The following is a 27,043-nucleotide window of genomic DNA, read 5'->3' as shown; positions in this document are numbered from 1 at the left end:
ATTTTTATTGCTTATTGAATGCAGTCATAAAATTGCTTTAAGGTATCATGTCTCAAAGAAAAAGAGCAAGTGATGTTTTAAAGTCCCCTTTCCCTGCAATTTTCTCCTATCATTTTAAAAATAACTTATTCATTTCTTGAGGAAGAAGATGAAACATTTAGACCTTGGTCCTAAAAGTGTCTTCCTTGAACTAGCTTACACGGCCCCAGGCACACTGATTTACGTGGCCCGTTCAGGTTTATGGTTTAGGCTGGAACTTGATCGCTTTCCTGCTCAAGATTCTATTCATCATGAAACTAAGTGAAGGAGCCTGACATTGTAATCCTAAGTTATAGTTAGGGAACCCGGGAGCCCGGGTTAGACAACACTCTCCAGATCTGTATAGTGAAACTTAACACCCAGCAGCAGGGCTGTGTGACGGAGTGTCTAAGAGGATGTAACAGTTTTCACAAGGGAAGACTTTCTCTGTGTAGGTGAATACAGCTTGTCACAGCTGGTGCAAGAAAAGTTACCTAATTGTGCTAAGGTAGGTCAGTATTCATTTAGTTTTGAGCTGAAGATACTCTTCATTTAAGGTGCACAACACTGAAACGGCCAATTTGTATGAAGAGGAGACAGGGCTCCCTGAATTTTAAATATATGAAAACCCGGTAGAGTGAACAGTGGTGGTGGTTATGAAAGTTTCATGACAGGAGACAGCAACAAGTGCCCTGAAGAGACGCTCACCACCCAGGAGAGCCGCTGTCTGCGGCACTGTGTTTATCCTGCTGGTCTACTCGCAGTTCTCATAGCAGGCTGTGGACTACCATCACCTGGAGAGCTTCTGAGAGATGTCCGTCCCCTTGCCCAACTCAAACATTCTGATTTATGGGTTGAGGACAGGGTCCTGGGCATCAGCATCTTTTTAAAACTCCTTCATGATTCAAATGCACAGCAGTGGATTCAGACCACTGCTCTGGCCAGTGATGTTTTTTCACTCGCAACAGAAACACCTGGAATATTGTGAAAGTGGAAGATTCTTGGATTCACTCCAGAACTCCTGAATGAGATTTCTGTGGGTGGAGTCAGAGATTATGTGTCTCCCCTCCAACTCCACTCCTACCCCCCAAGCTGCTCAGATGTTCCTTATGCACATTAAAGTTTGAGACCCATTCACTTGAGTAGTCAAGCCACCGGGAAGGGTCTGGCTGAGATCTGGGACTAAGAGCGGAAAGTGCCTTGGTGCTCAACCACCCTTGGCAGTGCGCCTGAGCACGTGCAGATGAGCTAAGGGAGCTTGAAAAGTGGGACTCAGGGGGACTTGCTCAGCAGTGAACCAAGGGAGCACCGACATAGCTTGGGAGGATGTTATCCATGGATCGGTGCTGGAGTGGGTGCTAATGATGTGGTTCTGCAGTCTGCTGCCACATGGAGGCAGAGCGGGTTCCTTAAACACTGTAAATTTAGTAATCTCTGATGGTTTGTGAGCCGAGCTGTCCCAAGGAAGCTCAGGAGGAAGGACTGACAAAGAGGGAGCTATTACATGATTTGTTTGTTGGGATATGTAGGAATCTGAAGAATGATTAATTTGGAAAATATGAGATTTGACCATATCAGAACTCTAGGCTGTGAAGAGGGTCCCACTGTTTATAATAAAAGAAAATTACAAAAATTATAAAACTAAATTTGGGTTCTTTGACATAAGACTACTTTTATCTACTCATCCAATCCGATTCTCTGAAACAGAGAACTGAATAGAAATCTTTTGAGAAACTAAATGAAATTGCCTTGGGTTCTCCATTAAGGCTCACTTTCTAAGGTTCTCTCACAAGTTTTGTTTCAGAATTGCTCTCTCATCACATTATGTGACGCCAAAAAACCAAGATAAAAGGAAACCACTAACAGCACAGTTCCAGAAATGAGCTAGCTTATTTTGTGCAGATCTGTATTATTTGCATAAATGTGAAGCCGTCTTCCCTGTATGTATGTATACCTTAAGTATTTCAATTAGTGGAAAAGAAAAAAAAAATGGAAATTTTCCATATCTGTTCTCAGAAACCCACGCAGCATTCTGCTGCTCTTATCTAAGATTTTAGACAGTGTACTTTGAATGAATTACTCATGTAATGTTATCTAAACACGTAACAACAGCAATATTTGCACAATATATTGAAAATTTATCATACATCTCAACTTGTTTCTGTTCTGACTTAGAGGAAACACAACAATTCAAGCACAGAAATGCAATCTGAAATGAACTTCCTGCTATTAGGGTGAGGAAAATAAAAATCTTTGAAAAGGAAACCATCTGGTCTCTCAACTTTATAAACCCTAAATGTCACCTCTAAGATACTGAAAACAGGGTGGTTTTAACTGTAGAAAAGATGCATCAGACAAAGCATGATTTCCTAGCACACCAGAGAGCTACATACACCCAGACAGCTGTCTCTGTATTTTCAGGTGGAGGGTGTGTGATGATTATGCAAGTTCTCCTTTGGGCAGAGGTCTCACGCACAAGATGGGCCAAAACCCATGCTGTCCATCTGCTTCATTCACCATGAAATCATCTTAGTGAGGTCAGCAAATATCAGAAGAATTATTATTATTTTTTTAAAGATTTTATTTATTTATTTGACAGAGAGAGATCACAAGCAGGCAGAGAGGCAGGCAGAGAAAGAGGAGGAAGCAGGCTCTCTGCTGAGCAGAGAGCCCGACGTGGGGCTCGATCCCAGGACCCCGAGATCATGACCCAAGCCGAAGGCAGCGGCTTGACCACTGAGCCACTCAGGCGCCCCTCAGAAGAATTATTTTAAGGCAAAATTCTTTAACTCCACGTTGATTTTATCCTGTTTGTTTATAATCTTATTTTACTTACATGAGGCACAGCAATTTTTATTTCTGTGTCACGGACAGGCTGCTTCCAGCAGACTCAAAGCCTGAGGGACACCCATGTGGCTGCCTTGTGGGTTATGTCTGAATTAGGGAAGGCATGCTGGGCCCATCAACATTGAGGGAATGACAGTAAGGTAAGTAAGAGAGCGAGTGTCCTGAACAAATAAATGCTCTGGAAAAGGGAGCTAGAACTGTTAGATTAAAAGTGACTCAACAAGTATTCTAACCAAATGCAGTGCAGAGACCTTTATGAACCCTGGTTTGAACAAACTAACTGTGGACATTTTTGAGAGGATGGGGGGAAATTAGACATGGTGTGAATATAGATGATATTCAAGAATTATTGTTAATTGTGTTTAGTGTTATAGTAATACTACTGGTACATTTGAAACAATAAAGTATTTATGGATGATAGACATCTTATCTGGGATTTGCTTTAAAAGATCCCAGCAAAATCTTTGTAAGAGTGTGAGAAGTGGCAGATGACCAAGAATGGCAACCTGCTAAAAGCCTGTCGAAGCCATGGAAAGGAAGACCATGCTACCAGTGCTCATTACATTAGTCTTCTTATTTCCGTGTCTCTTTGAAGCTTCCCATAAATTTAAATAAAAAAATTAATCAGTTGAATAAGTAAAGTCAATTTTAGAATGTTTTCATGATGGTTGAATTTTGAGCTATGTTTTAAAGAGGAGCATAATCAAGGTTCCAGGAATGAAAGGGAATAGATAACATTGGTTTGAGCTAAAAGGACACGGGTATCTGTGTTATGCATATATGACTATGTAAATGGAACGTTACCGACGCAGCCCTGAAGTAAATCTAATAGAATTCCAAATGCAGTTGCTCATCTTCATTTTCTTGAAGAGGAATGAAACTCCCTTATTATTCAGGATGCACAAAAGAAGAAGGAGTTCTCTCAGTCTGCAGATTACCCTTCAGCATGCAAGACCATGTCATTTCGTTTGAATAATCAGTGAAATAAATGACTAGATCTAAAATGTGTACATAGAAGTTCATTACAGGAAACAGGAGAAGATGAACGCCCCAATGCAGTGAAAGCTGCTGGACTGTATGTAAACAAAGAGTTCAAGGAGCTCTGAGACATTATTTATTAAGCTGAGTAATATTAACACGGTTTACCTCACAGCAACAGCGTCTGGGTATGTGTTCGGCGGACTGAATGCTTGGAGGAGTGATTTTTTTCCTATGATGTTAATGAAAAAAATGGCAAAATTGAGAACAAATCACGTAGAAATGAAGAAAAAAAAGCTTAATGTGAGTGAAAGCTAGTTACCAAGAGACCTAATTGTGCTTAGAAATAAGACCCAACCCATAAATAATGCAAGAGGGCCCCAGTTGTTTACTAGGCAGACGTAATGATCCCCGGCCTGCTCTGTGTGGAAGAGATTTTCACTGACAAGTTTGCCAGATGACTTTCTAATTACAACTTGTGAGTGTAGCTCTGGCAGAATGGAAAGAAATGTACTTTTCTTTTATTGATCCTAAAAGTTACCAATGATTCCCCAGTCTCATTGAGGCTGATAATATATGTGAATCTATGTGAAGGTTCTTGGATGAGGATATACTAGGAAGTAATAATCAACTCCCAGGGGAGTAGCTCAGATGAGCCACCAGAGAAGGGCTACCTGACTGCATCACTGAGAAACCAACCTGGACACAGCACAGTGTCAAGCTTATTTTATGAGCTATTTCAAAAATAGCACATTCTAATAATAATTTCATGACAGGGCCCTCGCAGAGATACAAAAACAAGACCCAAATCTCCCAATCACCTAGGATGCTCATATTCACAGGCAATTAGAGCGAAACATTTAGATTTAGAAATCATTCTGGAAATTTTTAAAAAATAGCTTTGTAACTTAAAAGGAGCATTGTAAATGTATAACAATATTGGGTGGTAACTAATATGTATTCCATCCAAAAAGTGTTAAAATCATGTCTCTGAAAAATCTCTTCAAAGCAAGTACCTTTGCTCTTTGAGTTATGCTGAGTGTAGCTCTTTCCTACCTCATTCTTTTTCCACTTTCCTTCTTTTCTTTCTCATTGCATAGTAATCTCTGAAAATCAGCACATTCGTGTGAATGACCGAAGTTAACCCAGATATTCTGGGCCTAACCTTGATAATGCTTCCAAAATGCAATCTCTTTAAAAAGAACAAAATGGGCCAGAGTTTGAGGAAAGGGATGATGCCAAGAGCGCCAGTAGAGATGAAGCCACGTAATTTAAGCACAAGATCTAAGCATATTTGCTCACAAATAAATAAATAAATACGTAAGTTAGCCTTAAGTACTTTGCACATCATTTAGATTTAATTCTGGTAGAAGAAGAATTAGAACTTCCTTTTTCCCGCTAGACTTTCCTTTTGTAAACTTTTCAACCAAACAGATGATACAGAGTGAATACTTCTGGGACCAGGGGGGTCTTAGTCATATGAGCATGGCATTAAAGTTATGTTTTTTTTTTTTTTTCCTCTTTTTGCGATCTATTTGAGAATACATCAGAATCGTATTAGCTTCCACATAAAGAGACTGATGTCAGAACTTAGTGACAGGTCAACATTCTAACAGACATTTTTTGGCAGGCAAGAATACAGAAGGAATGGGGGATTAGGATAGGCAGGGTTGACCCTGGGAATCATTAGCCATAGATCCATCGAATTCACAGGAAGTACACTTGGCAGGAGACAGCATGAAGACCAAAAAGGAACCTGAACAAGAGCCGATCTGAAGTTATTTTGTGAAACTCAGCATCTAACCTGTGATATGTTTACCTCATACTCATGGCATAAATGTGTCATAAGGTAATAAACACTGGAATAATACATATATATTTTAAATAGTAGTGACTGACATTGCCCCTTAGGACAGACATAAAGAAAAAATACATAAATTGTCGAAAACTGTCATTATCATGAGCTATATATTTAATTTGGAATACAGCTCTCATGGAAAATCTGGATGTAGCTATTATGGCCAGGTTTCAATGACACAGTCATTGACTCATATGCCATAAGTTAGCCTTCCAATGCCAACGAAACTGTAGACATGTGAGCAGAGAGAAAAGACAGCAGCAGTTACTGTTCTATTAAAAATTTATATACAAGTGACTCAAACAGTATGAAGTAAATATGAGTGTCTATTCACCTAAAAATTACACAGAATGTGAAAGTACTTTCATGTTATTTCCATTTCTTTTATTGACAATATTATAGAAAAGATGCCTTTTTCAAAGGCTCTCTAAAATTCCCCTACAATATTTAAGAATGATTCCAGGCTTAAAGTTGGCAAATCTGTTCAAATCCTTCTTTAAAGTATCTCTCCTTTATTTTTTAAATCATTGCATGAAGTTTCTTGGACGATATCATCCTCAATATTCAAAGCCTTGCTAAAATTCTTCTTTGTGTCTCATTTCCTATTGCAACAATATTCCTTCTCTCTCCTCCTCCTCTCCTGGACCCCCCTCTAGTATTTCAAACCTCCTGAGCGTGGCCCTTTGCCTCCAACTTACTCATAGGAATTATAGGCAACCTGCTCTGTTCCCTACATGTCTGGATTTTATTTTGTGCCTTTTTGCTTTTGTCATCCTAGATTTAAATGTCATTTCCTCTGTCACTATGGCCTATCAAGTGGTTACCTCTTTTGATCTTTTCTTAATTTTTAGTGGTTATTATGTATACTATTACTAATGTATTATTTAATATGCTTAACACCTGGATCACATATACCCATAGAATATGACCTACCATAAGAAATGAGTGAAAATTACTTATTATATACTGTTATTCTCTCGACAGTCTGGACCTACCACCATGTAGGCAAGAGGCAACATGGGGCATATATTCAACAAATATCTGTTTTATGAAAGAATAAATTGTGCTGAATGATATTCAGCTTTTAGGGACTGGTGTTAACCTATTCTCACAGCTTTCCCAGAGAGCTAGTATCCACAAACTTAATCTGGCTTTTAGGGACTGGTGTTAACCTATTCTCACAGCTTTCCCAGAGAGCTAGTATCCACAAACTTACAGCATGTACAGCAGAATAGGAACATTTTTCAAGACACTGACCCTTTGTTATTGCTGTGGGTTGAACTGTGTCCCTGGAAATTCATACGTTGAGGTCTGAACCCCCAATGTGATAGCACTTGGAGATGTAGCTTTCGGGAAGTAATCGGCAGAGATGAGATCATGAGGCTAGGGTCCTCACAATGAGGTTAGTGCTCTTAGAAGGAGAAACCAGAGAGCTTGCTCTCTCCCTCTCTCTGCCATGTGAGGAAAAGCAGGAAAACAATCATGGGTGAGTCAGAAAGAGAGATCTTAGCTGAATTGGAATTAGCCAGCATCCGGATTTGGACTGCCTAGACTCCAGACTGTCAGACATAAATTCCTCTGTTGCCAGTCAGTAGAGTTTTGTTACCGCAGCCTGGGAAGACTGATAAAGCTATCAACATGAAGTCTTTTTTTTTTTTTTTAAAAGATTTTATTTATTTATTTGACAGAGAGAGATCACAAGTAGGCAGAGAGGCAGGCAGAGAGAGAGAGGAGGAAGCAGGTTCCCCACCGAGCAGAAAGCCCGATGCGGGACTCGATCCCAGGACCCTGAGACCATGACCCGAGCCGAAGGCAGCGGCCCAACCCACTGAGCCACCCAGGCGCCCCTCAACATGAAGTCTTAAGCACTTATCTTATAGAGGATTTCTAATGTTTGTATAGACACACTTGATAAACTTCAGGAAACTATCCTGTTTTGTACCACAGCAGCTAATTCAATTTAGAGAAGACTGGGCAAAAATTATGTGGTTCTGCAAATGCTTGATACAAAATTTCCCTTCACCATTATTTTACTTTTCCTTCAAAATATAATGGGATTGGGTCGTAAATAAACATGTTCAAAGTTTCAGTTTGATATGTTCAGCATATCAATTTTCTTTTAAAGCTCTTTATGTTCTGATGTAAGAGTTCTGAGAGCATTTTCACATAGTTCTGAAATATAGAGAACGTAGCCTTGGTCAAAACTCCATTTCCTTGATTGGGACAGAATATTCCTATATTCTTCTATCCATGTCATTCTAACTCATTTCTGAGTAAGGTTGCTTCTCACCAATTTGCTTTATAGGGAATGTCAATGCTGGGATAGGAAGCAGTTTCAGTCACTTGTTAAAGAGACTCTGGGACCATAATTGCTTCCCATATCCTCTGCAGTGTATCAACACAGACAATACTTAATGATTGGACCAATGATGCTATTAATAGTAAACATGAAAGTCTCTCCATAACGGCCACTTTATTGTTAACAGTTTGCTAAAAGTAGGTGTAGGTGACTCGAAACGAGGAAACTTAGGGCCGCTGGCTAGTAATCTGATAAAAGGGAAATTCAGAGTTCTATTTTTCCTCGACTGTGTAAGGTTTGAGTCATTTGAGAAAATCTGAATCATAACAGGTGATCTTGTCAATGTTCCGCTGAGTGGCACATGCTATATGAGACACACAGGTTCTGTCCTTTCTCTGCATACTTGGTAAATGAACTCTTACTGTCCACTTGGGTATGATTTATCAGCTGCTGGACAGGAGAATTATGAGGGTCTTCTCGCTTGTCTTCCATCCCATGTAGTATCTGCTTTCACCTTTAATGCTTTTTTAAAAAAATTTTTTACTAATAAAGTTTTAGGGTCAAAATTTTACTTCTCACACCCCCTGAAAAAAAAAAAAACAGTACTGCAATTCATCCTAACAGTGTATATTTTACTGCTGTGACAGTGTTTAAAATCCACTGCTCTTAAAAAACTAAAATAGTTACTTTAATGTTGAATTGAATGGAAAAACTTCTTCCCAAGGGACCAGACGAACTTCAGAGGTTCTCTGATCCTACCGAGTAATGACTACTCAGTATTATTAGAAGTTGTGATTCTGTAATTGATTACCTGGCTTCAGAGTTTAGACTGCGGGTCAGCAAACTTCTTGTGTAAAGGACCAGATAGTAAATATTTTTGACTCTGTGGGTTATATGGTTTCTGTCACAACCTGCTCAACTTTGCCTCCTTCTCATGGAAGCAGCCATCGGCCATAGGTAAAGAAAAGGGTGCACCTGTGTTCCAATAACCTTTGGATGCAAAAACAAAAACAAAAACAAAAATAAAAAATACCCAAGCTGTGGGTGATATTGGGTACACAGGCCACTGTGTGCTGACAGCTGGTCTAGAACAAGAGTTTGATAAAAGCCATGTGATCAACAATTTTATCTTTAGAATCACAGAGTGGTAAAGTTAGCAATCTCATATTTTAGTTCATATGGTGTCATTTCCAACCCAAGCAAGGGTTAATAGTAATTTAAAGCTAATACCATTAAAGTTCTTTAGGTTAAAAAAAAAAAGGCTTAAAGACTACACACATGCAAACAGGTTACTGGAAAAAGAAACCTATTAATGGGAACATACAATAAGCATTTCTCCTCCTATGTACAATATATCATAGAGATCTTAGCTTCTCCCGTGGCTTCATCAAATCCTTTTATGGAAATGCTGCCCACATTTCTATCTGCTGTCCTAAGGCATCTCTAGAGTGACATTTCTCTATTTCAACACATACCTGGATATTTCCAGTTGGCTCCCATGCCATCATCTCTACTGCACAATATAAAAAAATATAATTTCTAAAATTAGTTCTTTCAGACCAAAAACTTTTCACCAATATTACAACTACTCTCAAGCAGAAAATGCTGGACTTAAAGGACCGTATAATCATCTTTGAGTCACTTATTTATATCTCTGCTTCTTCAATTTGCCACTAAGTCTTCAAATTACTTTCCTCTACTGCATGTTGAAAAACCCCTTCTTTTGCCCATTCCCCCTACTGTGGTTCAAGTCTGAGCCCCTATTACTTCAGCCTCATATTACAACAGCCCAGTGCTAGCTGGCATCCAACCCACGTGTCTTATCTTCCTAGCTTATTCTGTACATGCTGACAGATAGAAGAGTGCTTTCTTCAGGTCCTTGCTCCTACCACTTATTGAACAAGGCCGAAAATACTGATCCTGACATGTATATTCCTTCTACAAAATCACCTCTGGCTCTAGCTCACATCTCTGGAGCTTGAACCTACCCAATTTCCCGTGAACACTTTCAATGTTTTTGTTTTTCTTTCTCCAAATACTGACCTTGTATAACTGATCTTATTTTCTCTCCTTCCTACTCACTCTAATGTTACAGTACAAGTCAAGTCCCAGCCCTTCCTTTAGGTCTTTCTTCAGTGCTATGGCTTCAAATGGTTGCTTTTGCAAAGAATCAGTTTTAGTCTTTACCTCCCACTCGTTGGATGATATTACCAGTGATCTCATTTTCCTAATAGAATGTAAGCTCCCTGGCTTGATCATATGCACCCTTTGCTGACATCCGTGGCTTCTACAGAGTCTTCTGAATTCAGTCACAGCTGAATGAGTGACTGGAACGAGAAAGTCTGAGGTATGAGAGGATAGGGGGTAGCTTCTCTATAATCTTTGCTGACTGATCCTAATCCTTACCATATAATAATTTTAATCATCATCCCAAAAAAAAAAAAAAAAACAAAACCAGAACCAGTTGGCATTTTAGTCTCTGATCAGATAAGAACAAAGATGAAAATAGCAAGAATCTGACAGGTCAATCACACAGAGTTCTGAAAACAGCCAGGACCCTCAAAGGAAGAAAATTCTGTCTTTTTGCCACTAGCAAAAGATATTTCTATCCTCTTAATTCTCCTTATTTCATGTTTCTGTAGGAATACAGGCTCTAAGAAGAAGCATCTTTAATCTCCCAAGGCAACAAAGAAAAAGGCTATCTTCATATGGAAGTTGAAGGGGTTCTTCTGATTATATTTATGTAGAAATTATTTGTTAAAATGCAACTTTCTCTTCCCAGATATTCTGAGACTAGAGGAGACTGACAAGGTAGAGTTAAATACCAAGACGAGAAAACATTATTTAAGTACAGGCTGAGGAAGAGGCACCAGTAACAGGAAACTACGAAAGGAACAGTGAGAAAGGCAGGAGAAAGTAGCCTTGAGGAAGCAAGAGGAAGCTCCCCTTTTCGTGCTGGGAGTGGGTCACAGTATTAGACACTTTGAAGTAGACACCCAGGAGGAGGGATGAACAGAGGTTTTCAGATTTGGAAATGAGATGGTTGCCAGTAATCACAGAAAGAACCGTTTTTATGCAGATTATGTGTCGAAAACAAAAACACCCGTGTTAATATTGTTGCTTTTATGCCTACTGTGACCTCTGTGTACATTCCCTGGGGCCATGATCTAACAGGAAGGGGGAAGGAATTAACTCTGAAGAAATACTTAATATGTACAAAGCACTGTGGGGATCATTAGGTTCTCAGCCTCCGAGGGAGGAAATGAATGAACCACAGTTGCACAGTGGTTAAGGAATAATTTGGAACTGAAGCTCTTTTCACACTTGTGCTGCTGTTACCATATCTCAGGTTTCCTCCCATGCTATTTTATAAAAATACGGCTTTCATCTGTTTTACCTAAACTTCATTTCACACTTTGATCCCTGGGCATTATCTGCGCATAGATTGTAGAATACGGAAATTGGAAAAAACCAGCAAGATCATTTGGTCCAACCCTCTTTTCATTTCTTCATTTAAATTAACTGAGACCCAGGAAGGAGGAGGGATGAGCAAGCCTCACCCTGTGTTAGTGAAAAAACTAGACTAAAACTCGTATTTCCTGATTCCCAAACTCAAGCCTGTTGCGTTATAAACTCCGTGTAGGGCTAGAGCTGTATGCAACCGTATGCTTGACTCAGGAGGAATGAGGAAGGTGAGCAAGAAGCTCTTTTAGCAGTCAATTTCTTTCTTTCTTTTTTTTTTTTAAGTTTTTATTTATTCATTTGACAGACAGAGATCACATGTAGGCAGAGAGGCAGGCAGAGAGAGAGGAAGGGAAGCAGGCTCCTGACTGAGCAGAGAGCCAGATGCAGGGCTCGATCCCAGGACCCTGAGATCATGACCTGAGCCGAAGGCAGAGGCTTTAACCCACTGAGCCACCCAGGCGCCCCAGCACTCAATTTCTTGATGAATGGTTTGCAATGGGGAGAATGACTTTCAGTTCTAAATACCTAAGTCTCTCTAACAGTAACAGGAGATAATTATGTTCTCGCCGTAGCTGATGGTGGAGGACAAATAAGGAAAATTAAGTATATGAAATAAAATTCTAAACATCGCTAGATTGTTAATATTCTTTATAAACTAAATTTTAGGTTTTAAATAAAGGTTTCTAAAAAGATGATGATAAAAACAGAAGATGTTTACCAAAAAGCTATTTTTCTCAAGTTAGAAAAGCAACCTTTTCACTGTCAAGGATCAAAATCAACAAAAATTGGAATTTTACGTGTTCAGACTTTTGCATCATCACCACATACATAACTGCAAATGAGGGGGCAAAAAGGTTTTTATGAATTAAATTAAATACATAGCTACATTTTAAGAATATAGCAGGAACTACATGCTCAAATTCAACGTAAGTAAAAACAATCATGTTCTCTAAAGGCCGAAGTTGCTACAAGTATAAACAACATGTTCCAAAGCATGGAATGTATCATCCACAATACCTAGTAAATAACCACACTACCCAGTAAATGTTGGAAACATTTCCGTCACTCATTTCTGCAAGATTACATGTTATCTAGTAGTGCAGACAGATTGTAGTCCACATATGGCAGTAAATTTGAGTAAATAAATCTGCCATTTAAAAATCAGTACTGAATATGAACAGGAATGGGCATAGCCATGGCAACATTAGGAATGTCATTGCTGAGCATTTTTGGAAAGTTAACCAACCATAGTATGCTGTACACATGCACATAGAGAATTCCTATAGGCAAGGACGTATGGATCTCATTGAGTGTTAGGGTGACAAGCTAACTGCTCTGGAATGCCATGAAAGAAAAACTAACCAAAAAATCCCAAACAAGCTGCAGGGTACAGTATAGTCATAGCCTCCTTGAGAGTTTGCTCTGATTACCTTCTAAATACGAATGGAGGAAAAATTCAACCAGAGGAGTTACAGGCTCTGCTCAAAGAATGAAGGACACAGTTTAAAAGGATGTTTCCATGTAGCCATTTCAGGTGGACTGGGCAGAAGTGGACGGACATCTGCTGCTCTGGTCACCGAGCATGTCTTCAAAGCAACAGACTCCTCAAGCTAGTGGTTAAGTGAGTGATATGATGGAGGAATGAAAAGTGAATTAAGTGTGGAACGGAGCTTCCCACCTCTTGCCTGGCGTCCAGGCCCGCAGCCTTCCTGCGCTCCTGGGCTGTCCTGTCGCACACTCCAGGGAACCAGCTGGCACCTGCGCCATTTGTGAGTCTTCCACCTGCAAGGAAAGAACGGAAGCCCCACAGAGAGGAAGCAAAAATGCCAGGCAAACCATAGAGAGATGGAAACATGACTTTGAACACGGCAAGTGGGAATTTATTTCCCAATGCTCAGTCCTATCTAAATGTAATTTAGATCTCTATCAAGACATTGTAAAAAGCAGCATTAAATATACAGGCAGTTTCTATGGCTGTGGAGACAAGAGTTCATCATTGTCAGCTTCTATAGAAATGAACTCTATAGATGTATTTAGCCTTTTTTAAAAATATTGAAGTATAGTTAATACTTGTCACATTTTTAAATCACATCTACTATGCAGATAGTACTACAAGTGATGCATCCCATTTAAATAAGGTATGTTTATTTTATATTCAAGTTATAAAACTGTATTCAAGTCATGAACCTTTTGTATGGTATCTTTTGGGTAGCATCACAGGGGTAACTCAGAAACTGCAATTAAAATACATTTTACAAAAACAAATCTCTCAAATAAGTAAGTCTGGGGCTGACAGTTGTCAGTCACTGTTCAGAGGAAACATGCATTTATACTGTTTGTCATGTCGGAATTAAATACAGAGAAAATAAGATGGCAAATATGCCATCGTATTCATCAGATTCATCTTATTTTGTGATCACACATTCTATCAATTAATGCCATAATACATCATCTGTCAGCAGACTGCAATTATGTACTGCATCGTTTTAAGTAGGTGCTTTCTTTTAATAGTTATGAGGAAAAATTTCCCTAATAATCATCAAGATGATGTTATATAGCTTGAATAACCTGAATTTTCCTCGAGGTGGCCACAAATGAATAGCACAGACAACTTATTAGCAACACTGAAGTAAAGATGTCATTTTGTGAACCGGAATGCCAGCATTTATGAGGAACAGGTGCTCTTTAGAGCCAGGGGAGGAATGCTTAGGTTACTCCTCGACCAGGAAGAGAATCACTTAGGTGTTTCATAATTATTAACCACCTCTCTGAATTTCTTATAGTTTAGATCATCATAAGACACTTCCCCCAATCCCTGGAGCTAGTGACACAGTTTGGAAATTTACACAAGTATTTGCCTCCCTGGAGATAATTCCGGTAGGGGGCAGCTCCCCTAAAGAGGTAAGCAATGGCACACACAGCCACAACCCTTGCAAATTTCCACCGAGCCTGGGGGACCGTCCTTGGCTTTCTTTTCTCATCATGGGAAAGAAAATGGTCTTGGAGTATTTGCTCAGTGCATGGCTTACAATGGTTTTTCTTTTACCCCATTACCTGTAGCTTTGGCACACTGGAGGGGCCTCACAGACTTTCTCTTCATAGAGCGGGTCCGGGCAGTCTCTGCCTCCATTGGCTGGCAGCTGAATGATGACCCTGTGCCGAGACTGCTTTCTGACTCCGGAGTCCCCTGGAATGAGGCAGCTTTTTAACTGCTGTACCCTGCACTGATAAAACAATGTCCACATGCCAGCCCCTGTGAAGAAATTACCTTGCTTCCAGCTACATGTGCTTTGACATCCTTGAATGAGAGGCCTCATCTAGTCTCATCATTTTCCAAATTTCCAAATTCTCCAGACCCTTATATTGAGAACCCAACCAATTTATATTAAAAAATGTGAAGAACAGAGAAAACAGTTCCATATCAACTAGCCTTGCTAATGTACAGTTACAAAGTAATTGCTCTTTTGTATATTTCTTTCCCCTTGAGAAATATGACAGATCTAATTAATTTATTTTCCTCTACCTTACGCTTATTTTTATGCCATTTCACATAGTCCTGTTTACCACATGGGACTCATACAGTTCTAATGAATCTTTCTTAGGAGACTATATTCAATGCTTTAATGTGAAATTTTATTTCTTTGTTATTCACTTAATTTGAAATGCACACCTCATAAATTATTCTAGTCATTTATTATTCATGTTAAACAGCCTAAGATCTTCAATTCAGGTCACATTCTAAACATCAAGGCTGTAAGTAGTGAAACGAAAGTGGTTTCCTAGAGGCAGAATTTTTACAGAAACAGAGTAGCAATTACTGTAAGTAAATAACTCCAAATTATGTTTAAAAAAAATGGAAATAATTAAGATTTACCTTCAATGAAGATACCAACTTAACAGTATTACTCATCTAAAGATGTCCAAATATTTTCGTATTTGAAAGAGACAATGTAGAAGACTTGCCAATCTTACTAAAAGATATTCTAATTTGAAATATATACCCTTTAAGGACCAAGGCACAATCACATGACATGATTTTACTTACCTTAGAATTCCCTACAGAATTATTTTAATCCAGTTTGCATGATGCATTTACATTTTTTGCAAGATCATTAAATATTTGATATGCAGATACAAGAACAGAGAAATTTAGAAAGGTTAGCTGTCCCTAACAATGGATGTTTAATAAACAATTAAATGAGACTCTCTTAAAGTTATTGTGTTAGTAGAAAAACGTGATTTGACAATCACAACTTTCTAATAAAGGACATTGTCCCTCATGAAGTCGGGGTATCCCTTAAAATGGTCTGGGCAAGTGACTCCCAGCAATGTGGACTAAAGATTTCCATAAGAGCAGGGAGAAAGAAGCATATTAAGGATTCCTAAATGTCTGACTGTATAGGAGAATTTCTTTCAAAACCTGAAAATAAAAGTTAATAGAGATTTCTCACCCTCTACCCAGAACTACTAAGTCAGAATCTCTAAGAGCTGGATTTGGGAATCAGATTTTTACAAAGCTTGCCAGGGAACTGTGAATGAAGAGCCAGGTTTGAGATCTACTGGAATAGATGACCTTGCATATTTTATCCCAATTTAAGATTCTAGGGTTCACATGTAAGTTTTTAGGATTATTCCCATCGTGGTGAAAACCTCTACTACTAGTGATTATATTAACTATTTTAGTGAATAATTAGAATACGACAGGTAAGAAAGTAGGAGGTTAGGGGCTGGAGGTAGTGAGTAGCAGAGAATTAAAGAATGTGAAAATACTGGGGTGCCTGGGTGGCTCAGTGGGTTAGGCCTCTGCCTTCAGCTCAGGTCATGACCCCAGAGTCCTGGAATCAAGCCTCGCATTGGGCTCTCTGCTCAGCGAGGAGACTGCTTCCCCCCTCTCTCTCTGCCTGCCGCTCTGCCTACTTGTGATCTCTGTCAAGTAAATAAATAAAATCTTTAAAAAAAAAAAAGAATGTGAAAATACTGTCAAAGACTTTTTAAAAAAAAATTGTAACAATAGCAGTTTGAATACCAGTTGCAACTTTTACATATTAAATATCATCTATCTAGGAAAGATCTAAGAAACACCAAAGGGACTTCTAATAAAATTGCTAATGCTGCCTCCATCCATTATGTTGTTCCAGTGGCCCCTATTTTAAGGTCCAGGTGATAAATTCCTCTAATAATTTAGAGCTAGGAAAATTTTGTTTCCCTTGACAATCTGTTAAGACTCTTAAGGCTTCTATTTTTTGCTTTGTTCACCAGAATCTCAGGGCTAATTTCCTTCTGAATTGCAGGAGTTTACCTTAACTTTGACTTCACAGTGTGATTTTTCTCTTCCTGTCCCGTTTCCCCAACTCCATGCACTACCTGACTCCATCCTTCTTTTACACTTTCTACTATTTTTCTTTTCTTTCTATTTTTTGTTTTTTAACATTATGGTCTTTCATCTTTTTAAAAGAGTATACAAACTGCATACTCATTCTTATTATTTGGTTAGCATTGGGGGAAGGAAGGAGGTGGTTGTTTGTTTAATAGGGAAAGAAAGAAAGAACATAAGAGCATGGAGGAGTGGGTCTTTGTTTCCAGGATGGTCAAGGTTCTCAGAGTGAGTAACTCACCAACCATGTTGTCTACATGCAGGTAGACAACAGACATGGAATTGAGACCCAGGGATCTGGAACCTGGAGGAGACAATTAGTTCAGCCTCAGTGGCACCTTATACACTAAAAGCTCTGCATCACTAACTGTCACAAGGGACACAGGCAGTGCTGCTCCTGTGAGAGTTAGTTCCTGTGATAGAAGCAGCAGACAGTGTCTCAATCCTACTTCATTTTTCAACCTCAAAGCAAAAATTTCACCTCAGGTACAACTCTGAAACATTCTAGCGTCTTTTCATTGCAAAGTCCACGAGCTTGTATTTGATATATAAGATCACGATAACTCTTTTCACTTCCATAATTGATTCCACACTGGCAATCCACTTATTCTTAAAAAAGGTTCAAATACCTTGACCTCGTGTGGCCTACAGAACAGTGACTGTGAGCTGATGAAAGCAGAACAATCCAAAGCCGTAACACCTAAAGAGGAAGTTTAATGGGGTTACACAGGAAGTGTCACGATATCCGTGTTTCTATCCACTGGGAGGTGCGCTGACTCTCAGATCTCAGTTACGAAATTACTTGTATACTCAAAGAAACAGCACTGTGGAGCTCAGCCAGGTTAGAGAGCCCTCAGATCAGAATACAGACAAAGAGAGAGCTATGGCACATATTTAGAAAGAAAAGTGGAAGGTTTCTCACTAATAACTTGAGCGGGCAAACCTGGAGTTTTACAACCTTCATAGTTTCCTGTATATATTCGCACTCAGTTATTGCATGTGGTTGATAGACATCCTTAGTTTTCCATTTATCTTTGTGTCTTAGGACACAGAACACCAGTCACATATGGTAAGGATTTAATAAATATTTGCTGGGTGAGCAGACACATTTATTTCACTTCTCAAGTGGATTGTTAGGTAGCACCTTCTGTTTCTTTTTATCCACTTCTTTATAGTAGGAAGCACATGGGTACAAATTCTGTGCACTGAAAATTAATAAAAAATAAGGGATTGTTTTGTTCATTGGAAATAATAAACATGGGGAAAATAAAGAAATACACCTATTGTGCTAATAGTGAAAATATCTATCTAGGATAGAAACAGAAAAAGGAGTTAGATACTCAAAAACAATTACGTGATAATGAGGCACACAGACTCATTGGATATGCGGTCTCTCAAGTAGTTATATTATAGCATCTTACAGATTATCTAATGATAGTCAAGATAAATTTCACCAGATAATTTACTTGATGGAAGGATTTAAAGGGCAGGCAAAACCAAGATTTGTTAAGCTAGACATAGGATGGATGGCAGATTGAGCACTGGAGTGCTAGGAAATTGAAAGGGAAATGTTTCATGCAAGAAGCAAAATGTAAAGGGAGTTTTCATATCTTTGGGGGTAATTCTAGTGCCGTATTGCTTCAGGGCATCAAGGTAGACTAGACTTCTCTGCGATATCCCTTCTAGCTTTCAAGTCAATAAATGTATTAGAAAAAAGGAGTGGACAGAATTTGAAGAGTAAAATGTATTATTTAATCAAAAGTACTGATATTTTAAGATTATAGTTACAAGTACTTATAGGCATAAATGTTTCCTATTTTTTAGAAGAGTCCCGCATAAAAATTTATAAAAATCTGGAAAAAGATAACAAGTGAACTGGTTTGAGGATTAAAACTACCCTCTACTCAATACTGATCCTTATCGGCATTGATTTTTCAAGACACATCTTGAGAGAGGGCTGAATGACATTTCAAATAATTCTTTTTGTTTTTCCTGGCATGCTAAGTTATTCTAGTCCATCTTCTGCAATACTACAGTGTAATCTTACTTCTGAAAATGATTTTTAAAGGGAGGGTGGCCCCACCTTTTCTTAAGTTTAAAGCTCTAATAAGATTTAGACTTTACCTGAAGAATTAAATAAGCACTCCATCCTTGAGTTAATTTTCTGTTGCTATTATCTGTCCTTGAACATAGAACTCCATTTACTATTTTTAATTGTGTGCGGAAGTCAGTGTTATTTCAATGAAGCCTGGATTATTCCCATTTCATACCAAATAATGAAAAGAAAAAAAAAAAAAACCTAACCACATGTCATTGCTTTTTTTTCCCCCCTTACAACAATAGGCTAGTTTTCTATAACACCACTGTATTGTTATTATCAGTTAAAGCAGTCTACAGGCAAAAACAGGAAAGGCTTCTCTGGGTATACAATGCACCTTGGCACTGCTGTCCAACAGCAAACCCTTCTCTCATTCCCTTGGCTTTATTTCCTCAATACACAATTAGAGTTATTCTTTTTAAGTCTGAGTGCCTAGGTTTAGGGTTTCTGAAAGCCTTTTGTTATGTGAGACTCAATACAAAGCTTCCAAATAGAATAAGCAGGGCTGGTCTTCTGCTCCTGCTGAGATGACCTGGTTTAACCAAACACAGCCCTGCTCTCAGAGAGCCTGTCACAGGACAGCAGGTTTCTGAGCTGGCATTCTTGGACTCCTTGGCCACCACCACCCAGGAGCTCCAGGGGTGAGAACAGTATCCTAGTGGCACCGTGCATTTTAATTCACAGCGGTTACTAAATCCTTCAAGAGACAGCCAACTAAACTCATTCTATACCTCACATGTCTGTCACTCACCACAAGAAACTAGCACCACTGCCACAACCCCCTCCCGACACCCCCACATCTTCCATCACTATTTGGTCCCACAGCACTCCCTACGTGTGTAACCTGATCTTCGACTTCTCATTTTATTCCATCTTCTAATCCTCCCACCCACCCCCATTAGAACACACGGTCTCTCATCTCCTATCTCTTCTTGGAAAGTTTCCTTCACACTTTTTGCCAGTGAAGCTGATTCTACACATTTCCTAGACTTTTCTTCTCCTTTTATCTTTAAAAATCTCCAGCTCCTCTGTCACCAGCATTCCTTCAGATACCCACCTCGCAGCAGCCAGCTACTAGCATTTCATTAATTAACCACTTTAGAATGTCCCTCAATGCGATCCTTTCTCTTCCTACCCCAGCCACCACTCTGCTGGCTTTGGCAACCACATGGTTATTCCAGGCAAGGTGCTGGGCTCTGAATTACTGTACCTCCTCATCTTCAATGACCTTTTCCTCTGTTTCAAATCCATTACTAGCGCCTTCTGTTCAGCCCTTGATGTTATTATCATTAGTACTTGCATACTCTCATCCTAAAACATCTTACTTTCCTGTCATTCCTCCTAACCTTCCAGTTCAACAGATTCGGTTCTCATTTTACTAAAGTTCTTCAAACTCAGTTGAGACTGCCAGTCCACTGTCCTTATTACTTCTTCATTATCTATCATTCCTTTCATGACCTCACTTCCATCCCAACCCAACTGAGATTCCACCTTCATTATTACAACGGAGACTCCCTTGAGAACACCCTTGATTCCCTGCTCCTCTCTTTTTCCCTTGTACTCTCCTAGAAAAACCCCAATTCTAGTCAAAACCAATTATTTGGTTATACTTTTTCTGCACTCAGGCAGCTGAACATGCCTGGAGAAACAATGACAACTGCTCTGAGGAATCCCTTTTTAAACACATAACTAAGTGGGGTCTCCATGTTGCCTAGAAATTCTATGTTATTAGCTTGTCTGCTTCTGTGTTCTCCAAAATGATGGCACAACTTTTCTTCTCTCAAGACCCCCTTCACCCATGCCTTGATCCTTCATACTCATTGAGAGATTAGAACAATCATTAAATGCCCAGTCTGCCTCATACCACCAGACTATAAGCTTCTTGAGAGCAAGGAACATTGATTTCCTTGTTTACTGCTATATCATTTATATTTAAAATTTAAAATGTTAAATTTATTTGAGACATCTCCACTGAAAGGAAAAAATAGATAATTGCTTAAAATAATATTCATGATGTTTAATGACATAATGAGTATTTAAAAACAAGTATCAGTAAACATGTCAACAAATACTTAATAATGATCATTTTTTTCTTCATCACGATCTAAATACTTTTCTCACACTGATACACAAACTTCTAAGAAAGACAACATTTAGACTGCATTCACCAGAAATTAACCATATGCAGCATGAAGGTTATTTACTACAGGAACTTAAATAAAAAGAAAATATGGGATGGATGGATAGATGGATGGATAGATAGGTCAGTCAATCAATCATCAAATCAATAATAAGCTAACCAATAAATTATATGTCAGTTGGATCATGGTTCACAAAGCATAGAGCACCGTAACATACATTATCTCATTTGTGCTACAGAACCACCATAGATGTTATAAGCAAGGCCTGGTGAGCTTAAGTTTCTTGCATAAGCTTACAGGGCTGCTAAGTGGCCAAGACAGGTGTTCAAAGATTTGCTGACTTAAAGTTCATTCATTCCATTATATCATAAAACCCACTACTTATACGTATGCTCAAAAACTAAAAATTGTGTCCTGCTAGACTTAAGCCCAACTTGGTCTTCCATAACTTGTCTCTATTCTTCTTTCCAACATCACATCTTGATTTTTCTCCCTATTCTCTGGGCTCCAATGGGCTAGTTGTCTCTTTCCTCTTAAATAACATACCTTCATATGGTCACCTAAGAGTCTTCCTGGTACTTTTGATCCTCCCTTGGGATTCTTTTTTATGTTCCTGCTTTCAAAACGATTGCTTCCACCTTCAACAAGGTTTCCCCTACTATTTTTTTCCGCAATATTTCCCCCCTTCCCTTCCTTAGAGCTCTGTTTTACAACTAAATCTTATTGAATCAAGTCTTAACATTATCTGGTTTATATTGAAGAGTTTTACATTTTAGAACTCATGCTATTCTGTATTTTAAATAAAATCAAAATCTCACTGAAGTCAGGGACTGTGTCTTCTCTACAGGGCCAGTCATGTACCAGTTTTATACAGGAATCAATAAGTAAGAAATTCAGTAAGTATTTATGCATATATATACACCAATAAGTATTAATGTAATTAACATGTACATAGTATTTACAGTTTATTTCTTCATCTGCCTGCTAAGTTTAATTAAAAGGCCTAATACAAGTAATCATAGTTTGTCACATAATTTTAATAAATTATAAATGGTCAAAACAGAGAAGAGCAAATCACTTTCTTGGTACTATAAAATTCAGCAGAAATCAAAATAAAAATTATATTATTCAATTTTAAATTACAGTATTTTTATAATTAATTACATCTTTTCTGTCTTTTCCAGGCATATATCTTTTGTTCCTTCTTCCTACACTAGAAAATTCATAGGCTACTAAAATACTCTCTAATTCCTGGATATATCCTAATATCCCAAACTAATTTCAAATGAAGACCTAAAGAAATGAGAAAAACTTACCTGATTCCTCACTTTTGTGACTATCCTAGAATCAGTTTAATGGAATATTTTGTGTTCTTCAACTTTATTTCCTTGAAATACTTTAGAGCATTTCAAATTTTATTTTAAAATACTTTACCCAGTACAAGGAAGTATTTAATATAAGAAAAAGGCAAAGGTTTTTTCTTGCCTTTCATTTCATTAAAAATATTATGTTTGTGTTAGTTTATTAATTACATGATTATAAGTGTAACTGCACATTTTTGGAATTATTAAATAATTGCCTTATACTAACATGAACATTATGTATAAAAACATTAAGAATAAATTTTGAAAGCACATGAATTCCATGTAATCAATAAGCTTTTGTACTGTAGTGATGAATAACTAATATTTACCACAGAAATGTTGACTGATAAAATATCATTCTGTTGCTGATTATGACCAAGCCAGATGATATCATCTGCTATTTAGTTTTTAAGCAAATAAAAGAAGAAAATGGAAAAATTGTCAGTGACACTGGTTTATGATTAAGTTTAATGCCATTAACATTATTTTGAAAATGTTAATGCTTAAAACTTTTTACACCAAAACCGGTTTAGGTGTCTTAAAAGACTTTTAAAATAAAAATTTTATATTCTTGCTCACTTTATGGTTTAATTTTATTTGATGTTTAAAAGGTACCTAAAATTTTTTAGAAAGTGTAAAAAGGAACGCATGTTTTAACTGTATAAAATGATAATCACTCTGTAAAAACAATCCATTATTAAATTTATAATCTCATATAACATCTTAATGATTTAAATAATTTTTGGCAATTTAAAATAGTGGTTAATCTAGAAGTTGATACATCTTTTTCTTTTTAATTATTTCATTTGCTTAGAGAGAAAGAGAATAAACAGCGGGAAAAGACAGAGGGGGAGGGAGAGAGAATCTCAGACTCTGCACTGAATGTGGAACATGGACGCGGGGCTAGACCTCACCACCCTGGGATCATGACCTGAGCTGAAATCAAGAGTCAAATGCTTAACCAGCTGAACCACCCAGGCCCTTCAAGAAGTTGACTCTTAACGGAATCTCTTTAGTAAGAGTCCAGAAGCTTAAATAAAATAAAAACACAAAATAAATTTAAGAAAAACTATCAGTATTTGCTGGGAGAGTAAAATTTAAAAAAAAAATAGGAGAGTGTCACCCAGGACACAGAGAAAATTTGTTCGAGTATTCCGTAAGTCACCTGGAGGATATGGATATCCTTCTCAGCAGCAATGAGAAAGGACACTTTCTGAGAAAAAGACACTCGGTTATCAAAGTGTCTGCCATGATATTAAAGAGTCTTTGTGAGAAATAAAAACAAAACCAAACCAAACTGGGAGGAAATCCTCATCTTGCAAATGCCTCATGGCAGGTAAGTGTTAGAAGAGGTCTAATCCAGCCATTGTTCTCTTTCCTTTATTTGCAGCCTTGGGGGCTGCATAATTGAATTTTATGGTGAATCTGGGCCCATGGCTATCTATTTCTTGCCATTGAGAGGGCTGGAAGCCATGAGGACAGACAAGATTGTTGTATGTTCTTTCTGAAATACACAGGGACACTACACATTCTTTTAGAATAACGTTAAAGGAAACCTTATTAATAGAATAAAGCCTAAAATCCACTCATTTCGATCTACATCATATAGTCTTAAATCAGTTTTTGGCATAAAACTCATCTGTTTGGCTCTTGAAAGCTGGCTATTTTCTAGAAGGAATCTAGAATTTTACGGCATGCACGACAAACCAGGATTACACAGCCCCATGTGAGAAGCACAAACACTGCTCAGCCAGAAGAACCTGGAGGTCCTGCCTGGTGAGTGTGTTTTCTAGGTGAGTGATCTGCAGAACTCTTGAGCTCATACCTTCTTTACATGAGGTGGGACATGATGTCCAGTCACTATATGGCGTCACAAGACAGTCCTTCCTGCAAGGAAGGAGACAGGGCCTCACTGTTTCAGGTCGAAGGCTTTCAGGACACCTAGGAAACGCAAAGCGAAATTACTTAGCTTAGCCTCTTTGGTAACCCAGAAAACCAGGTAATTTAGTATCCTTAAATTTTTCATTACTAAAATGGCTAAACAGTCATCAACTTGTACTATTTAACTTCTAGGAGCCTGTTCATTTTTTCTAAGAACTATACAACTACATGATTCTTCCAAACTGGACCTCAGTAAAGCTTCGCAAGGCAGGATGTATAGATTTAATAACAGTAATTGTGTTACTAGAACAAAATAAATTAATTATACTGTAACTCCTTATAAAAATCTCTCCATTAATAAATCCGTATTTTCTAACATGCTCTAAAAGAAATTTGTGGAAATTCATATCACTAATTTAAGGACTAATTCTGAATCTCTGTATAATAGGCTTATTGCTGATTATAAGTTTCCAGGTTATTCTACAGTTTATTTCTATAAAATATGCGTGGCATAACATAAAATTTATAATGGAATATATTCAATATACAGTACATGCTTCAAGAGGATATTTATAGCTATATATTTTATAATAACAAAACAATAAATATATATAGATAGAGTATTATGATAAACAGTTTTTTGCTTTATTCCTAGTTTCATTTAGTGTCTCTATTCTTATTTTGTCTTCCGTTGTCCCCAGTTTCAATTTATCCTAATTATGGGATTTTAAATATATTTATAAATTAAAATTAAATATATTTATAAATTAAATTATTAAATAAATAAATTAAATATATTTATATATTTAATTTATAAATATTGGGGACAAAAAGAGTAAATATAGATAAAACAAAAATAGTCAACTAATAATTCAAAGAAAAGTAAAACACTGTGTTTTTGACAAATTATAGTAAAATTAATTAAATTATTTTCAAAAATATAGCAAACATTTATTAGGAACACAAGAGAAAGAAAATGAGAAAACACTGAAATGTCTTAATTTATATAAGAGTTTTCACTTTTTAAAAGATAACTTTAGGAAGCTGATGTATGAGCTTTGAGTACACTGTCTTATTGATTGTATATTCGAGTGATTTTTTTTTTTTAACTTTCCCAATTCTTCTCTGTATCTTCAAAATCTGACTCTACCATTTCTACTGGTCAAATATTGACCACTAGCATTTACACTAGAAGAGGGTGTATCTTAAGGACAATAAAACATAACAGCATAATTCATATGACTAAAAGTAACTTATTGTTCTGATTCCTAAGGAGTTCTCTTTTGAGGTCATATAAATTTCTGACAAAGAAGATAAGAGGCAGCGAAGAAATAAACCAACAACCACTAGTATTACTAGTTGCTGGAATAACTTGGCAAATTAGTGAAAAATGGGATTTAAAAACACTCCTGATGGCAGAAGTCAAATTTTCTGTAGATCAGGATAAATTGCTTTTTAACAAATAGATTAATCAGATTTTCACAACTGAACTATGAGTGGAAAAAAAAATCATTAATTTCCTTTCCATAATATCTTTATAGCACTTTGCTGACACTTCACTTTTTATATATTTGTATTACACTTATTTATCTACATGTTCCATCTCATACATAAATATTATGTTCTATTCAATTATACAGATACATGCTTTCCTCTTTCACTCTATAACACTAGGGTTTATTTGGAAGTATATTTGAAAAATATATTGGACTCAAGATTTCAAAAAGAAATAATCTCCCTGGTTTATGTTGAGGATAATCTTGGGTTTTCCTAATTGCTGGGACAACAAAGAAATTTAGATGGGAGTCACGGAAGTTAATGAACTGTTAGAAATAAAATTATAAATATCTAGAATTATAATGTAACCTGCATTAGCTAGAAAACATTGTATGGCAAAACCCCACATATAATACTGTTAATTATTTTGGAATTATGGAGTTATTGATTAATAATTATTACTGGAGGCACTCTTTCTCAATGAAGCAATTTTACAATTTTAATAATGGAAGAGCATTCATAGCAAACTCTTCAAATTTTAGCTCTTTATAAATCAATGGAATTTACAGTGTTATCATTGACAACCTCCAAAATTCAGTTTTAGTTTTGAAATATCCACAGCAAGATACTTGGCTGACTGTGGAGAATAAAATTACTAACAACAAAGCCGTTAAATGAACACACAAAGATAAATTATACAGGCTAGATTACATCCAATAAAATGAATTCAGACTTCCTTTGGTGAAGCAATTGGTTCAGTCAACATGCTTCTTTTCTCCTTTGTACTGTTTGTATTTAGTGTTTGTGGTTTAAATCAAGGAATTGATTTCCCCCAAAATCTTATTCAAGGTCAAATTAAACAGATGTGATAGGAGTTGAAGTTTGTTACTCGGAGGATAGATAAGATCAATAACATTGATTTTACCATTGCACAGTAATCTGTTTTATTAAGAGGAGTTTAAAACAATGTTTCTATTTGCATTTTTGTTTCAAATGCCTACCACTGAAAAGCATTCACTGTATTTAACCTAGCTGTTAGGGATAAGGGCAGTATCATTGTCTCCTGGATTCACAGTATTTGCTTAATTTTTCAGAACTTTAATGGCAAAGTAAATCCATTTAACTTGACAAATCTATACACGCATACAGGTCATTGGATAAAGGCTGCAAGGGCAAAGGAAATTTTTAATGGATTATTGTGGTGGCTGGACATGGGGCTTCAG

General features: G+C 37.3%; 1 protein-coding gene across 3 annotated transcripts in view; it reads right to left on the bottom strand.

Annotated features, from left to right (window-relative positions):
• The window catches only part of THSD7A (thrombospondin type 1 domain containing 7A), a 452,669-nt gene that overhangs the window by 55,440 nt on the left and 370,186 nt on the right, over window positions 1–27,043 (bottom strand). For all 3 annotated transcript variants that reach the window (XM_032303909.1, XM_032303911.1, XM_032303910.1), the window contains 3 exons: window positions 24,268–24,383; window positions 14,520–14,652; window positions 13,144–13,247 (listed from right to left, as the gene is read on the bottom strand). In XM_032303909.1, coding sequence (XP_032159800.1) covers window positions 13,144–13,247; window positions 14,520–14,652; window positions 24,268–24,383 — 353 coding nt within the window. The remainder of the gene's footprint in view (window positions 1–13,143; window positions 13,248–14,519; window positions 14,653–24,267; window positions 24,384–27,043) is intronic.

This window comes from Mustela erminea, chromosome 11 (assembly GCF_009829155.1).
Source record: "Mustela erminea isolate mMusErm1 chromosome 11, mMusErm1.Pri, whole genome shotgun sequence".
In the NCBI taxonomy this organism is placed as follows: domain Eukaryota; kingdom Metazoa; phylum Chordata; class Mammalia; order Carnivora; family Mustelidae; genus Mustela; species Mustela erminea.
Note: the sequence above shows the minus strand (reverse complement) of the source record. Positions and strands in the feature narration are given on the sequence as shown.